The sequence below is a fragment of the Trachurus japonicus genome, chromosome 3 (assembly GCF_045865225.1).
Source record: "Trachurus japonicus isolate A0001 chromosome 3, Traja_1.0".
Taxonomy (NCBI): domain Eukaryota; kingdom Metazoa; phylum Chordata; class Actinopteri; order Carangiformes; family Carangidae; genus Trachurus; species Trachurus japonicus.
The window spans coordinates 10291323-10306209 of record NC_140909.1 but is presented as its reverse complement, the minus strand read 5'-3'; the positions used below and the strand labels follow the sequence as shown (position 1 = coordinate 10306209).

General features: G+C 39.9%; 1 protein-coding gene across 2 annotated transcripts in view; it reads right to left on the bottom strand.

Moving 5' to 3' along the window:
- Window positions 1-2745: 2745 nt before the first annotated feature.
- vat1l (vesicle amine transport 1-like) overlaps window positions 2746-14887 on the bottom strand; it is a 321886-nt gene continuing 309744 nt past the window's right edge. Inside the window, exons 2-10 of one of the 2 annotated variants that reach the window (XM_085760605.1) lie at window positions 13565-13801; window positions 12825-12954; window positions 12495-12710; window positions 11909-12051; window positions 10025-10128; window positions 8970-9025; window positions 8625-8819; window positions 4182-4265; window positions 2746-3339 (exon numbers count right to left, since the gene is read on the bottom strand). In XM_085760605.1, the coding sequence (XP_085616731.1) occupies window positions 3241-3339; window positions 4182-4265; window positions 8625-8819; window positions 8970-9025; window positions 10025-10128; window positions 11909-12051; window positions 12495-12710; window positions 12825-12954; window positions 13565-13779 (1242 nt within the window). In that variant the 5' untranslated portion in view covers window positions 13780-13801 and the 3' untranslated portion in view covers window positions 2746-3240. Of the gene's footprint in view, window positions 3340-4181; window positions 4266-8624; window positions 8820-8969; window positions 9026-10024; window positions 10129-11908; window positions 12052-12494; window positions 12711-12824; window positions 12955-13564; window positions 13866-14887 lie in introns of those variants that run through there. The other variant, XM_085760595.1, reaches the window with a different exon arrangement.

Below are 14887 nucleotides of genomic sequence, written 5' to 3'. Positions count from 1 at the left end.
GTTCCCTTTCATTTCACAAACAAACTGGAAATTCATTGACTGCTCTGCTATTACAGAGCGTTCTTCATCCATCTTCCCTTCCCCCTCACGCGTATAAGCTTTGGACACGCTAAGTCACTTTTTGACAAGTGAAAAATAATGTTAGACCTTGTTGTCAACTCAGTAAAAAGTGCAAACTATGAAATGACCCCAGTCAACAGGGAAACACTGGATTCATGTGCATTAGTTGGTATTAATCTACACCAATAAGGGTTTAATAATAGCTGTCAGCACATGTACACAGATACTACTCAAGTAAATGCTGCTGTCTTTTATAAACTGTAGATATCTTCACAACAGTTCAATCACACAGACCTCCACTTATATAATATTTAAAAATAAAACTCCAATTAGCCCCGAGGAAAGTCCAGCTCCCAGCTCAGGCTGCAGACAAAGTTATTTTTAGAGAGAGATGTTGTATATAGATGAGAGGTGGGAGCTAAATAAGAAACACCCTCGGGCATATGGGCTCAATATAGCAATGCAACTCTTACAGCCAGCTCATGTGTATTTTCCCATTTGACACCTTTTTTCTTTGAACAGTGTTCAAATTGTACATTTCTGAGCATCGGTATGATAACATTTTGATGTGCTGTCCAGATTATTATATAAAATGGTACTGTATCAAACATCTATTTAATTCAGACTCATTGCACAGCCCCGAGTCCAAGTTCTATGTTTAGTCAGCATGCAAAAAAAAAAGAAAAAGAAGCTGTAATAGCACATGCTATTCCAACGCAATCTCTCTAACACTACTCTCTTTCCACCCTGAGGCAAACATAACACCCAAAACTAACTCTGGGCCTGGAGTCGAGGATGAGGCAGCTGCTTTATAGAGGATCAGTAGTCGAAGTTTAATTAATAATAAATGATCGAGAGACCACATGAATAAAATACAGTTTGCAGCAGTTCTGTCAGCAGTTCATGAATTGATTCTGGCAGTGCTGTTGTCTACCTGTGAGCGCCACAGCAAAGGTCAACAGTGGCTCATTTGCATGATGGTAGAACACAGGCATTAATTAGATGCCAGCATGTTTCTCTGGTGACAAAATATTTACTAACAAACTATATTTCATAAGATCAAAGTAAGTACAAATTGATATTACAAATGATAAAGAGAGGTACGAGGGATGTGTTTTTAATCTAACATGGGGAGAAATACTTTCAAAGGTTTAAATCTTATATGAAATAAATTAAAATGCTGAACTAAGACAAAAAAAACACAGTCACAGAATAGTTTGCAGATACATTTATTCAAGTAAACAGAGCTGTACTCAAAGAAAGTACACAAAAAGTGACAAAAATATACGACCACAGGTAAACCAGAGTTTTAAGGAATTTTGTGAATGTATTACAATGCCAAACTCTTGTTTAGACTTTTTTCTTCTATTTTTTTTTTTTTTACAAGGCACACACTTAAAAACATGCTCACTCTTGCACCCACACAAACGCACTCACACACACACACACACACAGACCTGACATTGAAGGCATAAAAACTGTATTTTCAAGGTCTCTATGCCTCATTATCTGCTTCTCCAAGTCTAGAAATCAATTTCCAAAATTATTAACAACCACTGACACTGTCTCCACTGTTTATCACTCAGCTTCAAAGCATGCAGTGTTTACTCCTGTTAGTTTTGCTCTTGCTAAGCTAATACATTTTTTTTTAAATGACATGATTGCTAAACATTATATGAATAAACAATTCAGATGACAACCAAGCTGAGTAAGCAAGGCCGAATAAATAGTTAAAAATTCAATGCACTTTTTGCAATTAGAAATAAAAACAAATGAATCGGAGTGGATGAATGTGTGTGTGGCAAACATTTGTTCCTGGTCAGCTGTTCCTCTCTTGCATTTCATTAGCAACTTGCAGATTCAGAGTATAGTAGAGGGCGTCATACTTAAATTAAGAAACACACAGTGGTGCTGAAACCTGCATCAGCCTGCCTTCTACACCTGCTCATAGTAAAAATAAATTATCACCGGAGCATTATGGCACTTTTGTTGAGAGGCACCAGCAAGTAAACAACTTTGGTCAGACAAGTATAGCAGATACTCCACAAACAATGGGCTGCAGTCTGACTGGCTTTTTCATGTTCCTCCTAAAGAAAATCCAAGAATTTACTAATTTATCTTCACTGCTTTTGTACTTCTATATGTTCTGCAAGATATACATTTGATGTGTTGAAACTCGAATTTGCTCTGTGTTACAAAAGTGTCAACTTTACATGACCTGAAGATAAATGTGACACAGTAAGGTATCATATACGGATAGTTTAGTGGGGAAATGTGTCCTTGTTCCTACAAAATTACATAATCATGCAAGGAAGATTTTTTTTTTTACTATATGCATCCGTTTTCACATTCCAGTTAAAACAACCTTTTTTTTGTAAGTTTGTTCAATATGAACTTTGCACGAAGGAAAACATGTCAAGTATCAAATACTCGTCTGTAGCTCAAAGGCACTGGTGATCCCGTAATATTACAAGGTTGGCATCAAAGAGTAAAATATCATGCAAGTATCTACACACAGACTTTTCTATCTCTCCTGGTTTATGTGTTACTACTGTAACATGAGAAAGTGATTCAGAGGCTTTAACACATTGGGGTAATTTTCTCAAACTTCAGCATCACTTGTTTGCTTTCGTTCTCCTCTGTCATCGCTGAGGACAGGTCAGAATTAAATTAAATGTTTTTTCCGTCTTGTGAAATGTTTAAACATGCTGCTGAGCTTGACACTTATGAGCTTTGACTAACTCTAATTTTAAACAAACTAGGCTTAAACTGAAAATAGCAAAGTCTGGTGCTAATTCAATAAACTGCTGGCAGATTTAATTAAATGTAAAACAGGCACAGACCTATTCACATTATTGGCTAGCGTAATGTTACTTCATAATACGGTAAAAAATATAATAATACTATTTTTTTTTTTGAGAATGGCACTTGACACTTGTTGCCTGGGTGACAAACATGTAGTTAGTCTTCATTTAACCCAAAATTTTTGCTCGACCAATCAACTGACAAACAATAGGCAGGAGGCACACACTGACACTGTACATACAGTACATACATACATACATACATTCATGCATACATGCATACAGCACATACTGCACAACACTGGTGTGTGGTTGTGTTCCTCTGTGGTGAAGCTGTGCAGCCTCTCTGGCCGTAGTGCAGAGGCCTCTGTCGGCCCTAATGGATGAATGGCATCCGCTCCTTGCTGTCGTTGTCTCCCTCGGGCTCCTCCTCTTCCTCTCCGGCCTCACTGGTCTCCGTGCTGTCGCTGGCCATCTACAGTGGTCATACAATATTAAGCAGATCATTAATTGTGTACTGGTGCAGGCAATTCTCAATATGAACAGGTTTAGTCTACTAATACTTTGTAGATTGATACGGAAAAGACTGATGGACTAAAGTGGGAGGAAATCCTTTACAGATTTATGACCTGAAACTGTGCAGTAGGCATCCGAAATGTCAGACTGGACTATTTATCAACAGCAACTACTGCACTGCCAGCAAGATGTCTGTGTGGCTATTTAAGCACAGACACAAGAAAAGCCATCTCACTCATTGCCTTTTTATATTTACAGCATTTCTATCTTAACACTGAACTCGACACAAGCCACATAAATAAGGACAGGGAGTCCACAAGGGGGAGATATTTTCTTCATTCCTCAGTAACTTGTTGAAATGTTGGTTCATCTGGTTTGGCATGTTTGCCAATTATTTTTCTTAGTCATCTTCCTTCTGGTCCCTCGTCATCCTTTTGGTCATATACCCACAACCATTAATGTCATATGATACTTATATTTAATCTCTTGTTTTTGTCATTAATATCTATCTATTATGTAATTCAGCTCAAGCTGGAATCACTAATTGTGAAATATACCTTCATGTGTCCAGTGTGAACATATAAATGTCTCTGATTACTGTTTATTTATTTATTTTTCTGCCTGTGTTGGAGTGAACACTATATATTTGAACTGCACTTCGAAAAAAAGATTTTAAACTCAAGAATATTTCCTTCCTAATTAAAAAATGTGTCCCATTAGCTCAGTTTCTTAGTCGTTTGCTTTCTGGTAACTAATAAGGAAAAGGCAAATGTTCTTGTTGATCAAAATTACTGTTGTTACCAGAGGGGTGGGAGACTTCTCCACATCCAGAATGAGTTTTCCTATGTTGCCTCGGTCATGAATTCTCTGCATGGCCTCTTTTACCTGCAGATAAAAACACAGTCAATTTACTTTTCACAAGCTTAAGGTGCAGACATCAACTGTGATATCACAAATCAAATCTCATACAATGCCGACTCTTATTTTCAATATTGAAAAGTTTGATAATGTGTCAACCAACCAAAGATCTTAAAGGGATAGTGCAACATTTTGGTAAATTCGCCTATTGCCATAATCGCTATAGTTTTAGGGTCGGTTCATTACCTTTAATTGTCGGTGCAAGCTGTTTTTAGATCTGCGGGGCGGAGACGTGAGCTGCTTACATGTAGCTAACGCAATGGGGGCGAACGGTGCTTTCGCCTTTCCCTCAAAACTCATTAAATACACAATCCAACAACTCCAAAATGCTCCTGTGGACAAGTTGTGACCTGCACATTCACCACGCTATGAAATAATCATGTATAATTATGTAATATTACGACACATAGAGCAAATACTCTGAACTACTTGTGTTTCTGAAGTCACTCCGCCCAGCAGCCGTGTTTGGAATGTAGTTCCGGCTACGCATTTGCCTCGAAAACAACTCCATTTTGTAATGTTACATTATTATTTCATAGCGTGGTGAATGTGCAGGTCACAACTTGTCCACAAGAGCAGTTTGGAGTTGCTGGATTGTGTATTTGATGAGTTTGATGAAGGAAAGGCAAAAGTACCGTACGCCTCCGTTGCGTTAGCTGAGCAGTTTGCGTCTCTGCCCTGCCGATCTAAAAACAGCTTGCAACGACAATTAAAGGTATGGAACCTACTCCTAAGACTATAGGGATTATGACAATAGGTTAATTTACCAAAATGTTGAACTATCCCTTTAAAGTTCTTCTTGTAGAGCAGCAGGTTGTTACTACATCTTAGTCTGATCCAAAAAACTTCTGCACCAATATTTTAAAACCAGAATTGAACCGTAATTCTTTTTGTAGTAACTGTGAAAGAAATTGGGCTGCTTTATAACATTGATTTCACTTCTGCTCATAAAATAATTTCTGCTCATAAAACGTGTCTTTTTATGAGCAGAATGACACAGAGCTTCCAACAATACAGGTTTTCCAAGACAGAGGCTGCGGTGACACCGAAAAGACAAAATACGTATATCTGCTAAAAGCATCACACAAACAACACTTTTGCAACCACTTCTTGGCTGTTACAGACACAAGAGTCCCTCACAGTCCCTCTGGGAGAAAAGTTAATGGCCTTGATGTTGACTAGATGCTGCTGACTCATCCTGCTCGGCCATGTTTGACATCACACACTGAACACCTCACTGCTTTTACTGATCAATAGATCTATGTAGGTAACTGCACTGCTTCATATGACCTATAACCGAGTCTGCAGGAACCGTGTAGGTTCAGTCTTCATTGATTCACATCTTGCAAAAACAAATGTTTTTCATTTTCAAAAAAAAAAAAAAGCTCACACCAACTCTAAATCTGGTGCTGGTTTCACTCATGTTAGGATAACTGAAGTAAACAGTGAGACTTTACATTTTCAAATAACTTAAACTAAATAACACATTAAAAGGCAGTGATTGCTTCTTTTAGAAACTTACTTAAAGCAGAAGTAAGCAGAATGTTTGTGTTAATATAAGTCTTAAATAGTTATATTATATCTATCTTCCGACAGCAATCTCTTATATAGAGTGTTTGGTCTGAAACACGGGTCTGTCAGTCTCTCTGCTCTGCTGTAAGCTGAGGAGAAAACTTTCCTTGTATCCTACAACCTTTATCCAATGAGGAGAGAGAACGGCATAAAGGGGCGGTCCTCTCTGTGTGTGCAACCAAGGGATGTGCGTGAATGTGGTGACGTAGGGACGAGGGCGGGGACTGCTAACTCCATCGGCTGACAAGAAGTTAGCCAAAACGACCGGATCGCTTACTTCTGCTTTAATGAGTAATGACTGACATATGGAGTGTCTGTTATACTGATAAAGAACATTAATTCTTGAAACCTAAATACTCTGCAAAACTCCCCAAGAGTGCATGCAGCTTCTGCAGACAGAGCTTTAAGTTAAAACGAAGCAGGCAGGGCTTTTGTCACCAGGGTCTGTGGAGACACCTGTCCACAGTATATTTCATTTAGCCAACATTTTGATCCAAATCAACCAAACTTATCCCAGTGCACCTGCTGTCTTTAAGAACTTAAAATATTTGGTCCATATATTCAATCAACTGCCATTTAGGGCAGCAAGTGCAATAATTGTCATGATTTCCTCTAACTAGTCTAAACTTAACAAGCCTATTTTGAGGGCAGCAACAACGTAGCAGGTTGAAACTATAAACAGTAAAATACCAATGAAACTCATTAAACCGTATCTGACTCATTGTTAGAGAGAAAAAAAACCACATCACAAAAGATTACTCAGGATGTCATATCTTTCTTGCCTATTATAATCCACACAGAGACACAACTGAATGTGCCTCTTTGTCTAGAAGCCATTGTGTCCCAAGCATTCATTTGTTAAATTAAATACCGGAAATCAAGCCAAGAGCAAAATTAGGTCAGAAACTTGTCCAGCACTTGGCTGCGAAGTGGCAAGTTTACAGAGCAGAGGGGATAAATATCACTGGCATTTTGGTTGAAAAAAGACTTTTTGGTCAGTGACCAATAGGACACGTGTGTGGACAGTATAAACCTGGGAAACTCAGGTGATAGAGAGACAAATGTAATATTTTCTTTAGTGATACTAATGGGGGAAAAAAAGCCTCTTCTTATACAAACGTCTTGCATGTTCTGCGCCTTTTTCATTCCAGAAAAAAAAAAGGTTTCCCGAGGTCAACTCGTAAACGAATGCTCTCTGATTTCTCCTTCCAGGCCTGTAAACAATTGAACCAGGCTGTGCCCCTGACACCACATCCCACGCCATCCTCCCATCTAATGAGATTCTTCATGGGCAATGGTTCCGGTGAATGGCCTGAGCAATCAGCCAGATTTTAATGACAACAGCGGAGGGAAAGTTTCCCATGAGAATTGAAAATCTGAGGACAGCAATCATTTCATCAATGTATTCTCTCTCTGGCTGCAGATAGAAAGCTCTGGGGGACTTGTAATCTGCTTCCTGTGATGTATTAGCTGCCCTCCCTCTGCTCTTATCTGTAACCTGGGAGTGTTTGTGTGTGCGTGAAACAAATTCCTAACATTTTACCTGTAAATACTGTAGAGAAGCTGCATTTTGATATCACTGATGGGAACAGTGGTCAAAATGGAAAATCACTTCCTGGTATTAAAACTGTATATGTAAGCATGGGGGGTAGGTTTAGGAATACTTCTATTTTTTCCACTTGTTACATAGTGTAATGTCTGAAAATAAAGCACAGGACAAATAAATACAGTGGAAATGAAACATTGTTTGTCAAACTTTGCACCGAACACAGTTGCAGAAGTTCCCACAAATGTGTTGAACTTTGCACAGTTTGTTATTCTCTAACCTTCGGTCCAGTTTGACCAGTCTGATTATATGGACAAGTACTGCCTGCTGCTGAGGACCAACTCTAAACAATTTATGTCTGTAGCCTACACAGTGACTAGATTTTTAATACTAGGTGGAAAAACAGCCAATTTAAAGGCAATGCTATGTGGGAGTCACATGAGATCACCAAGCCTCATAAACCCATAAGAACGAGAAAAGTGCAACAAACTAGTCAAGCGAGCAGAGACATGCAGTCAGGCATTATGAGCCATGGCGTTAGGGACTGTGACAACTATTTCTATCATCTGACCAGAGACGAAATATCCTAAAAGATTCAAATGCAGCCAACAAGACATATTGAAAGACAGGTTTGTGCCTCTTTACTGGCAGAGGAATAAGAGTTTTCTATTAGCAGAAGCACCAGCTGAGATGTGAAGGGCCCACCTGCCATAAAAGGGGTTTGTAAAGTTAAAGGCTTATGTTTAAAGACAAAGAAAGGAAATCAAGAACTGAGTATAGGCAGCATCGTTGTCCACCTGTCCACCCGTCTGAGACACTCCAGTCCTGATTGTCAAATTGTCCAGTTCTGGGACGTGGCAAACAAAAATAGTAAAATAAAATAAAATAAATAAACAGTGGGGTGGGGACTTTCTACAAACTGAGAGTGAAGTGATTAACATATGGCCTGTTGGCATTTGCATGGGTGTGAAATAATTGTGGAAGAGGAAGATGCATCCCACCCACCAACTGTGGAAGAGTGTCCACGAACAGCTGACGATGATCCACAGAAAGCAGCGGGGGGGCAAACTAATAAAGATTTGTGCTATCCAAGATGTGTGCATGAAATCTTCCATTACCGCTGTGATCAGATTTCCATTTTTTCTTAATCGCATCATCATTGACTTCATCATCTTTCAGCCCTCTGGCCGCTCTGATCTGGCTCTTACCTCCTCCAGCGCCCACAGGGAGTCCACTACCGGTTTGATCTTCTTTTGGTTGTAGAGGCACAGGAGCTTGTCCATCACTGATCTAATGAGACTGCATCTCCCTTGTTTAAAGAGGAGGTTGAGAAGCGAGAATCCAGCTATGACTTTGTTCTCCTCATATAATTTAATAGGGTTCACCTTCTCCACCTGCCACCACTGCAGGAAAAAAAAAGAAGAAAAGCACAGACACATTCATCCTGAGTGACTCATTTGTATGTGTGTTTCATTTGCCATGAAATGTTCATTGGATAGTAACTGGATACTGTTTCCTTCAAATGTTGATGACAGACTGCATCTCTGACTCACAGATTTTGCAAAGCTGAAGAAACTCTTTGTTTCCCCAGTTACCATGTTTGAGGCGCCTGAAAAAACAAAAATAAAAGGATTTCTGTATGCTGTGCAAACGGCGAGACAGAAGTGACTGGTCACTAATAGGCAGCTAAGAAGCATGAAGGGTGACGTGGTGGGGGGGAGAAACATTTGGCACCTTCAGACCTTTAGATCTGTGTGAGCATGCCTTCGCACATATTCAACATAACTAATAAATTCATCTAATTCTCTTACTTTATTCATGAGGCCTGACAGGAACTAAAGTAATTAACAGAGATCAGATAAGAACGGTAGCCGTTAAAGACAACACATTTCATTTTCAGGCTATGGATTGTATTTTATTCAAGACTCATCTTTAAGGAAATAGTTGAATATTAAGGGAAATTAATTTATTCACTCTCTTGCTGCGAGTTTGATGAGAAGATCGATGCCACTCTCATGCCTGTCTGTTAGATGTAAGGCTAGATCAAAACTTAATATATGTCTAGACAACGTATGGTCAATGTGCAAAGTTGGTGCTGTAATAGTCTGTGCTTATGTAGCCGATGTTAATCTGGCCCTCTGCGTTGTGTTTTGGTACGGACTGCCCCAGGTGGGGTTCGAACCCTGGTCTCCCGTTCTGCGGGCGACGATGCAAACCGTTTCGCCAAGAGCTCAATGAGCACTTGGCAAGTTGGTTAGCACGTCCTTTATGGGTGAGTGAGTGCACCTCTGTTACACATGCATACACAGTATTTTAAGCCGAGCTCCCAGTAAAGCTTTTGTCTTTTACGTGTTTTTCTGTTTAAGTTGTAAGCCTCGGTCTGGGTAAGAATCTACCACTAAGCCAAGCTAAGCTAAACTAAGCTAAGTTATCGGCCTCTTTGCTCAATTTTAGTAAATCTGGACTGGTATAAGAGTGGTAACAATCTTCCCATGTCACACATATGAGTGTATTCCCAAACTGTTCCTTTAAGTACTCATATTAGCCTGGAAGTTGAAGCGCAATGAATAAAGTTCACTATTTTCACACTGAAAGTGATTGTTCCTACCATAGAGGATGTAAGTTCCCAGTGGCTTCAGCAGACTCAAACCTTTTCCTGTGTTCTCCCCACACAGGCAGTCCAACAAGATGTCCACTCCCTCTGGAGAAATCCTACAACATTAAGAACAAAGTAAAGGTGACGTCCACTAAAAGTGAGATACATATAACATACATGCAAAAATATTGTTTGAATTTGGGCTGGACAATATGCAAAAGAAAAAAAAATTGTAGACATTGTAATTGCCACATCAGTCAGGATTTTAGTTGAAATAAGATGAAAAACAAATAATCCTCAAATGTGGGAACTTGTGTTACACAATAAAGAGCTCAAAATCTTTGGGTTTGGGACGGTTGGTTGGACAAAACAAACAAATCTTAAAACATCAACTTGGGGATTAGGAAATTCTGTTTTTCTGACAGGCCAAATGATTTACCAAGGAAATAATCAGCAGGTTAATCAAACATGACATTAATTACCTGTCTATCTACTAATCAGTTAATCAACTAACCATTCTGGTTCTACTGAACATGTTGTGAAGAGTTAATCTACAAAAAAAGTTCATACAGCTAAGACAAAGTACACTAAAAAGCCGACTTCATACATTCACAGTTATATCTGAATTGCCTAGTTTATGACTGTGACCACAAACTGTGCAAAACAATGTACAAGACCATATATTCAGCCCATAATTCAAACTCTGCAGCAGCAGCAGCAGCATCATCATGGATTTATAAAATATAGGAATTGATTCCCTGGAGAATAACTTTGAGAAAAAGTTGCAGCATGCAACCCACATTTTTCTTCTGACTCTGCCCACAGTTTTCTTATAAAGAGATTATTGATGTTTTGCAGTGCCCACATGGCTCCTCGGCAGAAACACATTTTATATCATGTTGAAAAAGGTTTATGCTCTTAGCGCACACCGAATCAATCAGACAGACAAAAACATAATGAGACTCATTAGAAAAATGTATATGAAAAAAATGAAAGGCATGTTATTATCAAGGGCACCTTAATTCCTTACTTGTCTGCCTTGTGGCCTGGGACACCGGCTTGGCTAAACTGCTTGGTGGTCTTGTGATTCCCATGGTTTTTGCCTTTTGTAAAAAGATTAATTTAATTGTACTTTGCTCTTGATCCTGAGAAGAATGTGTGGGCCAGAGAGATGAAAGGCACATTAATCCACTACCACTGTTGATATGTAAGTAGAAAGCATGAAACAATCAGTGCTAAAGAAACAATATTTGAATCCCTGTGTAGTATTATAATAATCAGCTGAATTCAGTGTTGCAGCGTAATTCATTTGTAGAGTGGATGACACATCTGTCCTGGTTAAATGATTCAACAGTATTGACACATATGGCAGAAAAATTACTGCAAAAGCTTTTGTAAAGCAGAGGAGGCGGTGTGGTGATGGAGTCATCAAAGCTCTGCAACATCTTTAGAAACAGGCAGACTCTATGGCAGAGTTGCAGTGTTGCAGTAAACGCCAGGCAGGTTTGCTACAAGGTGTTTTCTTTGTGGCGCGCACTTGTGTGTGTGTGTGTGTGTGTGTGTGTGTGTGAGCGTGCTTTGTTGTGAATGAAATGTGTGGGCTATCAACACCCGGCCCCTAATTGGCTCAGTTGTTCCACATTGCCAGCGCAGACCTCCGCCCTACACAATGCTGCTGCTCTCTGAGATGAGCTGCGAGTTGCCATGGGGACCATGACCACACAAGACCAAATAAGGCAACAGGTAACATCTGCACCCTCGCGCAGCCCTCTGTGCTCGCTCGGCAAGGTCCACGTTATCATCACATGGCGATACCATCAGATTCAATTTCATTTTACGGCCCTAAACAAATTACTGTTCCCAGAAGAAACAACGAGGAACGAAACAAAGACTTACTTTTTGACTTCTTGTACATAATCGACATTTCTGTCAAACAGGTGAGTCACAGAGTCTCTGATGGCTGCGTGTTTGAAACATGAGGCGATCCCGAACACGGTGACGTTGGGAACGGTGGAGCACAGCTGAGCCACAGCTTGACCCTGGGAATAAACAAACAGTTGCAACAATCTATCAGAGCCCAGGAGCCTCCAGTCTTAACACACCACACAAAACGCAGCACAATCCACTGTCACATAATAGAAATTCACAGAAAACAAGTTATTTTGATATGTGTAATACTACTGATTAATTGCTTAGCCTTGGTTATAACCCACAGTGTCTTTCTGTCAGTCTTTTGAGTCGTTAAGCATTTCTTTTCAGTCGTTTCAAAATTTCAAAAAACTCTACAGATGTTTTAGACAAAGATAATTCAAAGCACAGTTTCTACACTGTGTGCAACACATTACACAACAACAGCAAAATAGACAACTTGTTCCATTTGTGGCTGTGAAGCTGTGGGTGATAATGAGCACTGGATGAAACGGCTGAACTTCTTGTGTTGTGTTGCCTGTGCAATAGTCGTGTAGGAAGAAACAAGACTTACTACACCACCTCCCGCCGAGTGCACCAACACTGACATCCCCTCTCGCAAATTGGCGACCTCAAAGAGCATCATATAGGCGGCGACAAAGTTCAGGGAGAACGCTGCCGCCTCTGCAAAAGTCATTTCATCTGGCATCTTGTAGACAAAGTCCACCGGTGTGCAAACCACCTCTGCCCAGGCATTGTAATTCACAAAGGCCATAACTCTGTCGCCTATCTGAAAGAAACATCATGAGTTAGCAGCAGGCATTGATAACTCTTTTTGGGGTTTTGGGGGCTGGAAACATTTAGTCAGGGTCACAACATTCACACAATATGTCATTTCACTAACCTCAAAACCTTTTGTGTTCTCACCCACAGACTCCACTATACCAGAGCACTCAAACCCAGGTACAAGAGGAGGTTTTGGAGGATTATCAATAGTCCCCTGACGCACCATCAGATCCAGGAAATTCAAGCCACTGCAACAAAGAATAAATAGACCCCCATTCAATATCTGGATGGAAACAATGCATCTGACCCGTCTCTGACCACTGGCAGCTCTTTAATCAATACCACAACTATTTAGTATTGGCTATGTTGAGAGATCTGAGGCTTGCCCTGTGCTATTTATTTCATGATTATCAGCAGTGACTCACTGGCTTTATACCCCTGTGAATACAAGGCCAGATTCAACGGGCAATTTTCCTGTCAAGGAAAATTAAAAAGGCTTGCACTTTAATTTCTCTAAAACTGAGATAAAGCCAACACTGGAAAAAGGTTCTCCAGCTCCAGTCTGGGACGAAACTAACTGATCAATAACCCTGTTAAAAAATAGAAACAGAAAATGTACTTAAATCATGAGTGAATGTGCTTGGAAATCAAAACGCTGCCTAGTTTTTTTGCTTCCAGCCAGAACGACCTGCTGTTATCAGGAAAAGACCTGTAGCTTCACGACTGCGAAATCCTCCTTTGTTGTTGTTCATCCAGGTTCAGACTGTGGTCACAAAATACTGAGAGGACGCGGCTCATCACAGTCAGTGAACACATGTCAGATGTCTTTTTTATTTTATTTAATTTTCTCATATTTACCATGCTTTGACGCGGATCTTCACTTCCCCGCTCTGAGGCTCGGGCATTGCCTTCCTGCTCACCCTGAGTTTGTTAAGACCTCCGAAAGCCGCCAGTATCACCGCTCGCATTTCTTTGGCATCGCCGGACGACTCCACGGTCTCCGCTTCTTTCCCCACGTTTTTGTCTATCATGAACTCGGTTTCCTCTGTCATGTCTGCTCCTTCTTTAGCCATGATGTCGGACGGAGACCTGCTGCTCTCCTCACCGCTCCTCCTCGGGGGCTCAGAGTGATGTGGCGAGCAGCCTGCGCACAGCCCAGGCGCTGGATGGATGAAAGGATGGATGGATGGATGGATGGACGGAGGGAGGAGAGGAGAGGATGGTGCTGCTCTTCAGTGGAGCCATGAGAGCTCACCCTCTGTTGTTTTCAGTTTATTCAATCATGCGAAATAACGTGCTGTATTTCTAAGTAAGTGACGTAGACAAACTGATGATTTCAATTTGAAGTTTGAATTGAAATCCAATTCATCCCTGTGTATTGTGTTTTTCTTGCAGCACGTTTAAGTGTGAATTGCGCCATCTGCTGGTTAAAAGACTGAAGTACAGCAAGTGTTCCAGTGATGGAAAGTAGATTTTCTATTAAATACTGCAGGATTGTACGAAAAGTACGAGTACAAATTTGAGGTAGGTTACTACTACATTTTCTTTTCATGCCACAAATACTCCACAGAGGGAAATGCTATAGACTTCATACTTAATTTTACTCAAATATATTTATTTCACACAGGCTCAGCTTTTATGACAGATGATTTTTTTTTTTTTTTGCATAGAGCATAGCATGTTCAATATGATGTGCAACTATGAGTTAAAATACTTTCCAAGTAGAGCTGAAAAAAATTGTTAATTTAAATAATAATAAAAAAAATAGGACAAAATAACCAAATTTTTGCTTCTTCTTTAAATATTCATGGACATTTCCTGTTATTCATCGGCTTGGCCAATACATTCAAAGGCCAAATATTCATACTATTTCAATATTTTCACAAAGTCTGCAAACATTCCTCACTTACATCTTTTTCCACCAATCAGTCTGAGTGCTAAAGTCTGCAACATGACAAAATGATTATTTATTTATTTAAGGGGTATGAATAATTCTGGCCTTAACTGTATATCGTTTTAATGTTCAGGACACACACTTTGGATTATTAACAGACTTCCTCTGTGGTGAGTCTCAGCGTTTATTTCTCCAACAACTGCAAAACTGTCATTGCTTTCAGACAGTATCAAACAAGGTTTGCAGAAACACAAGTTTATATTTTCTGTGTATAACACTGACACAAA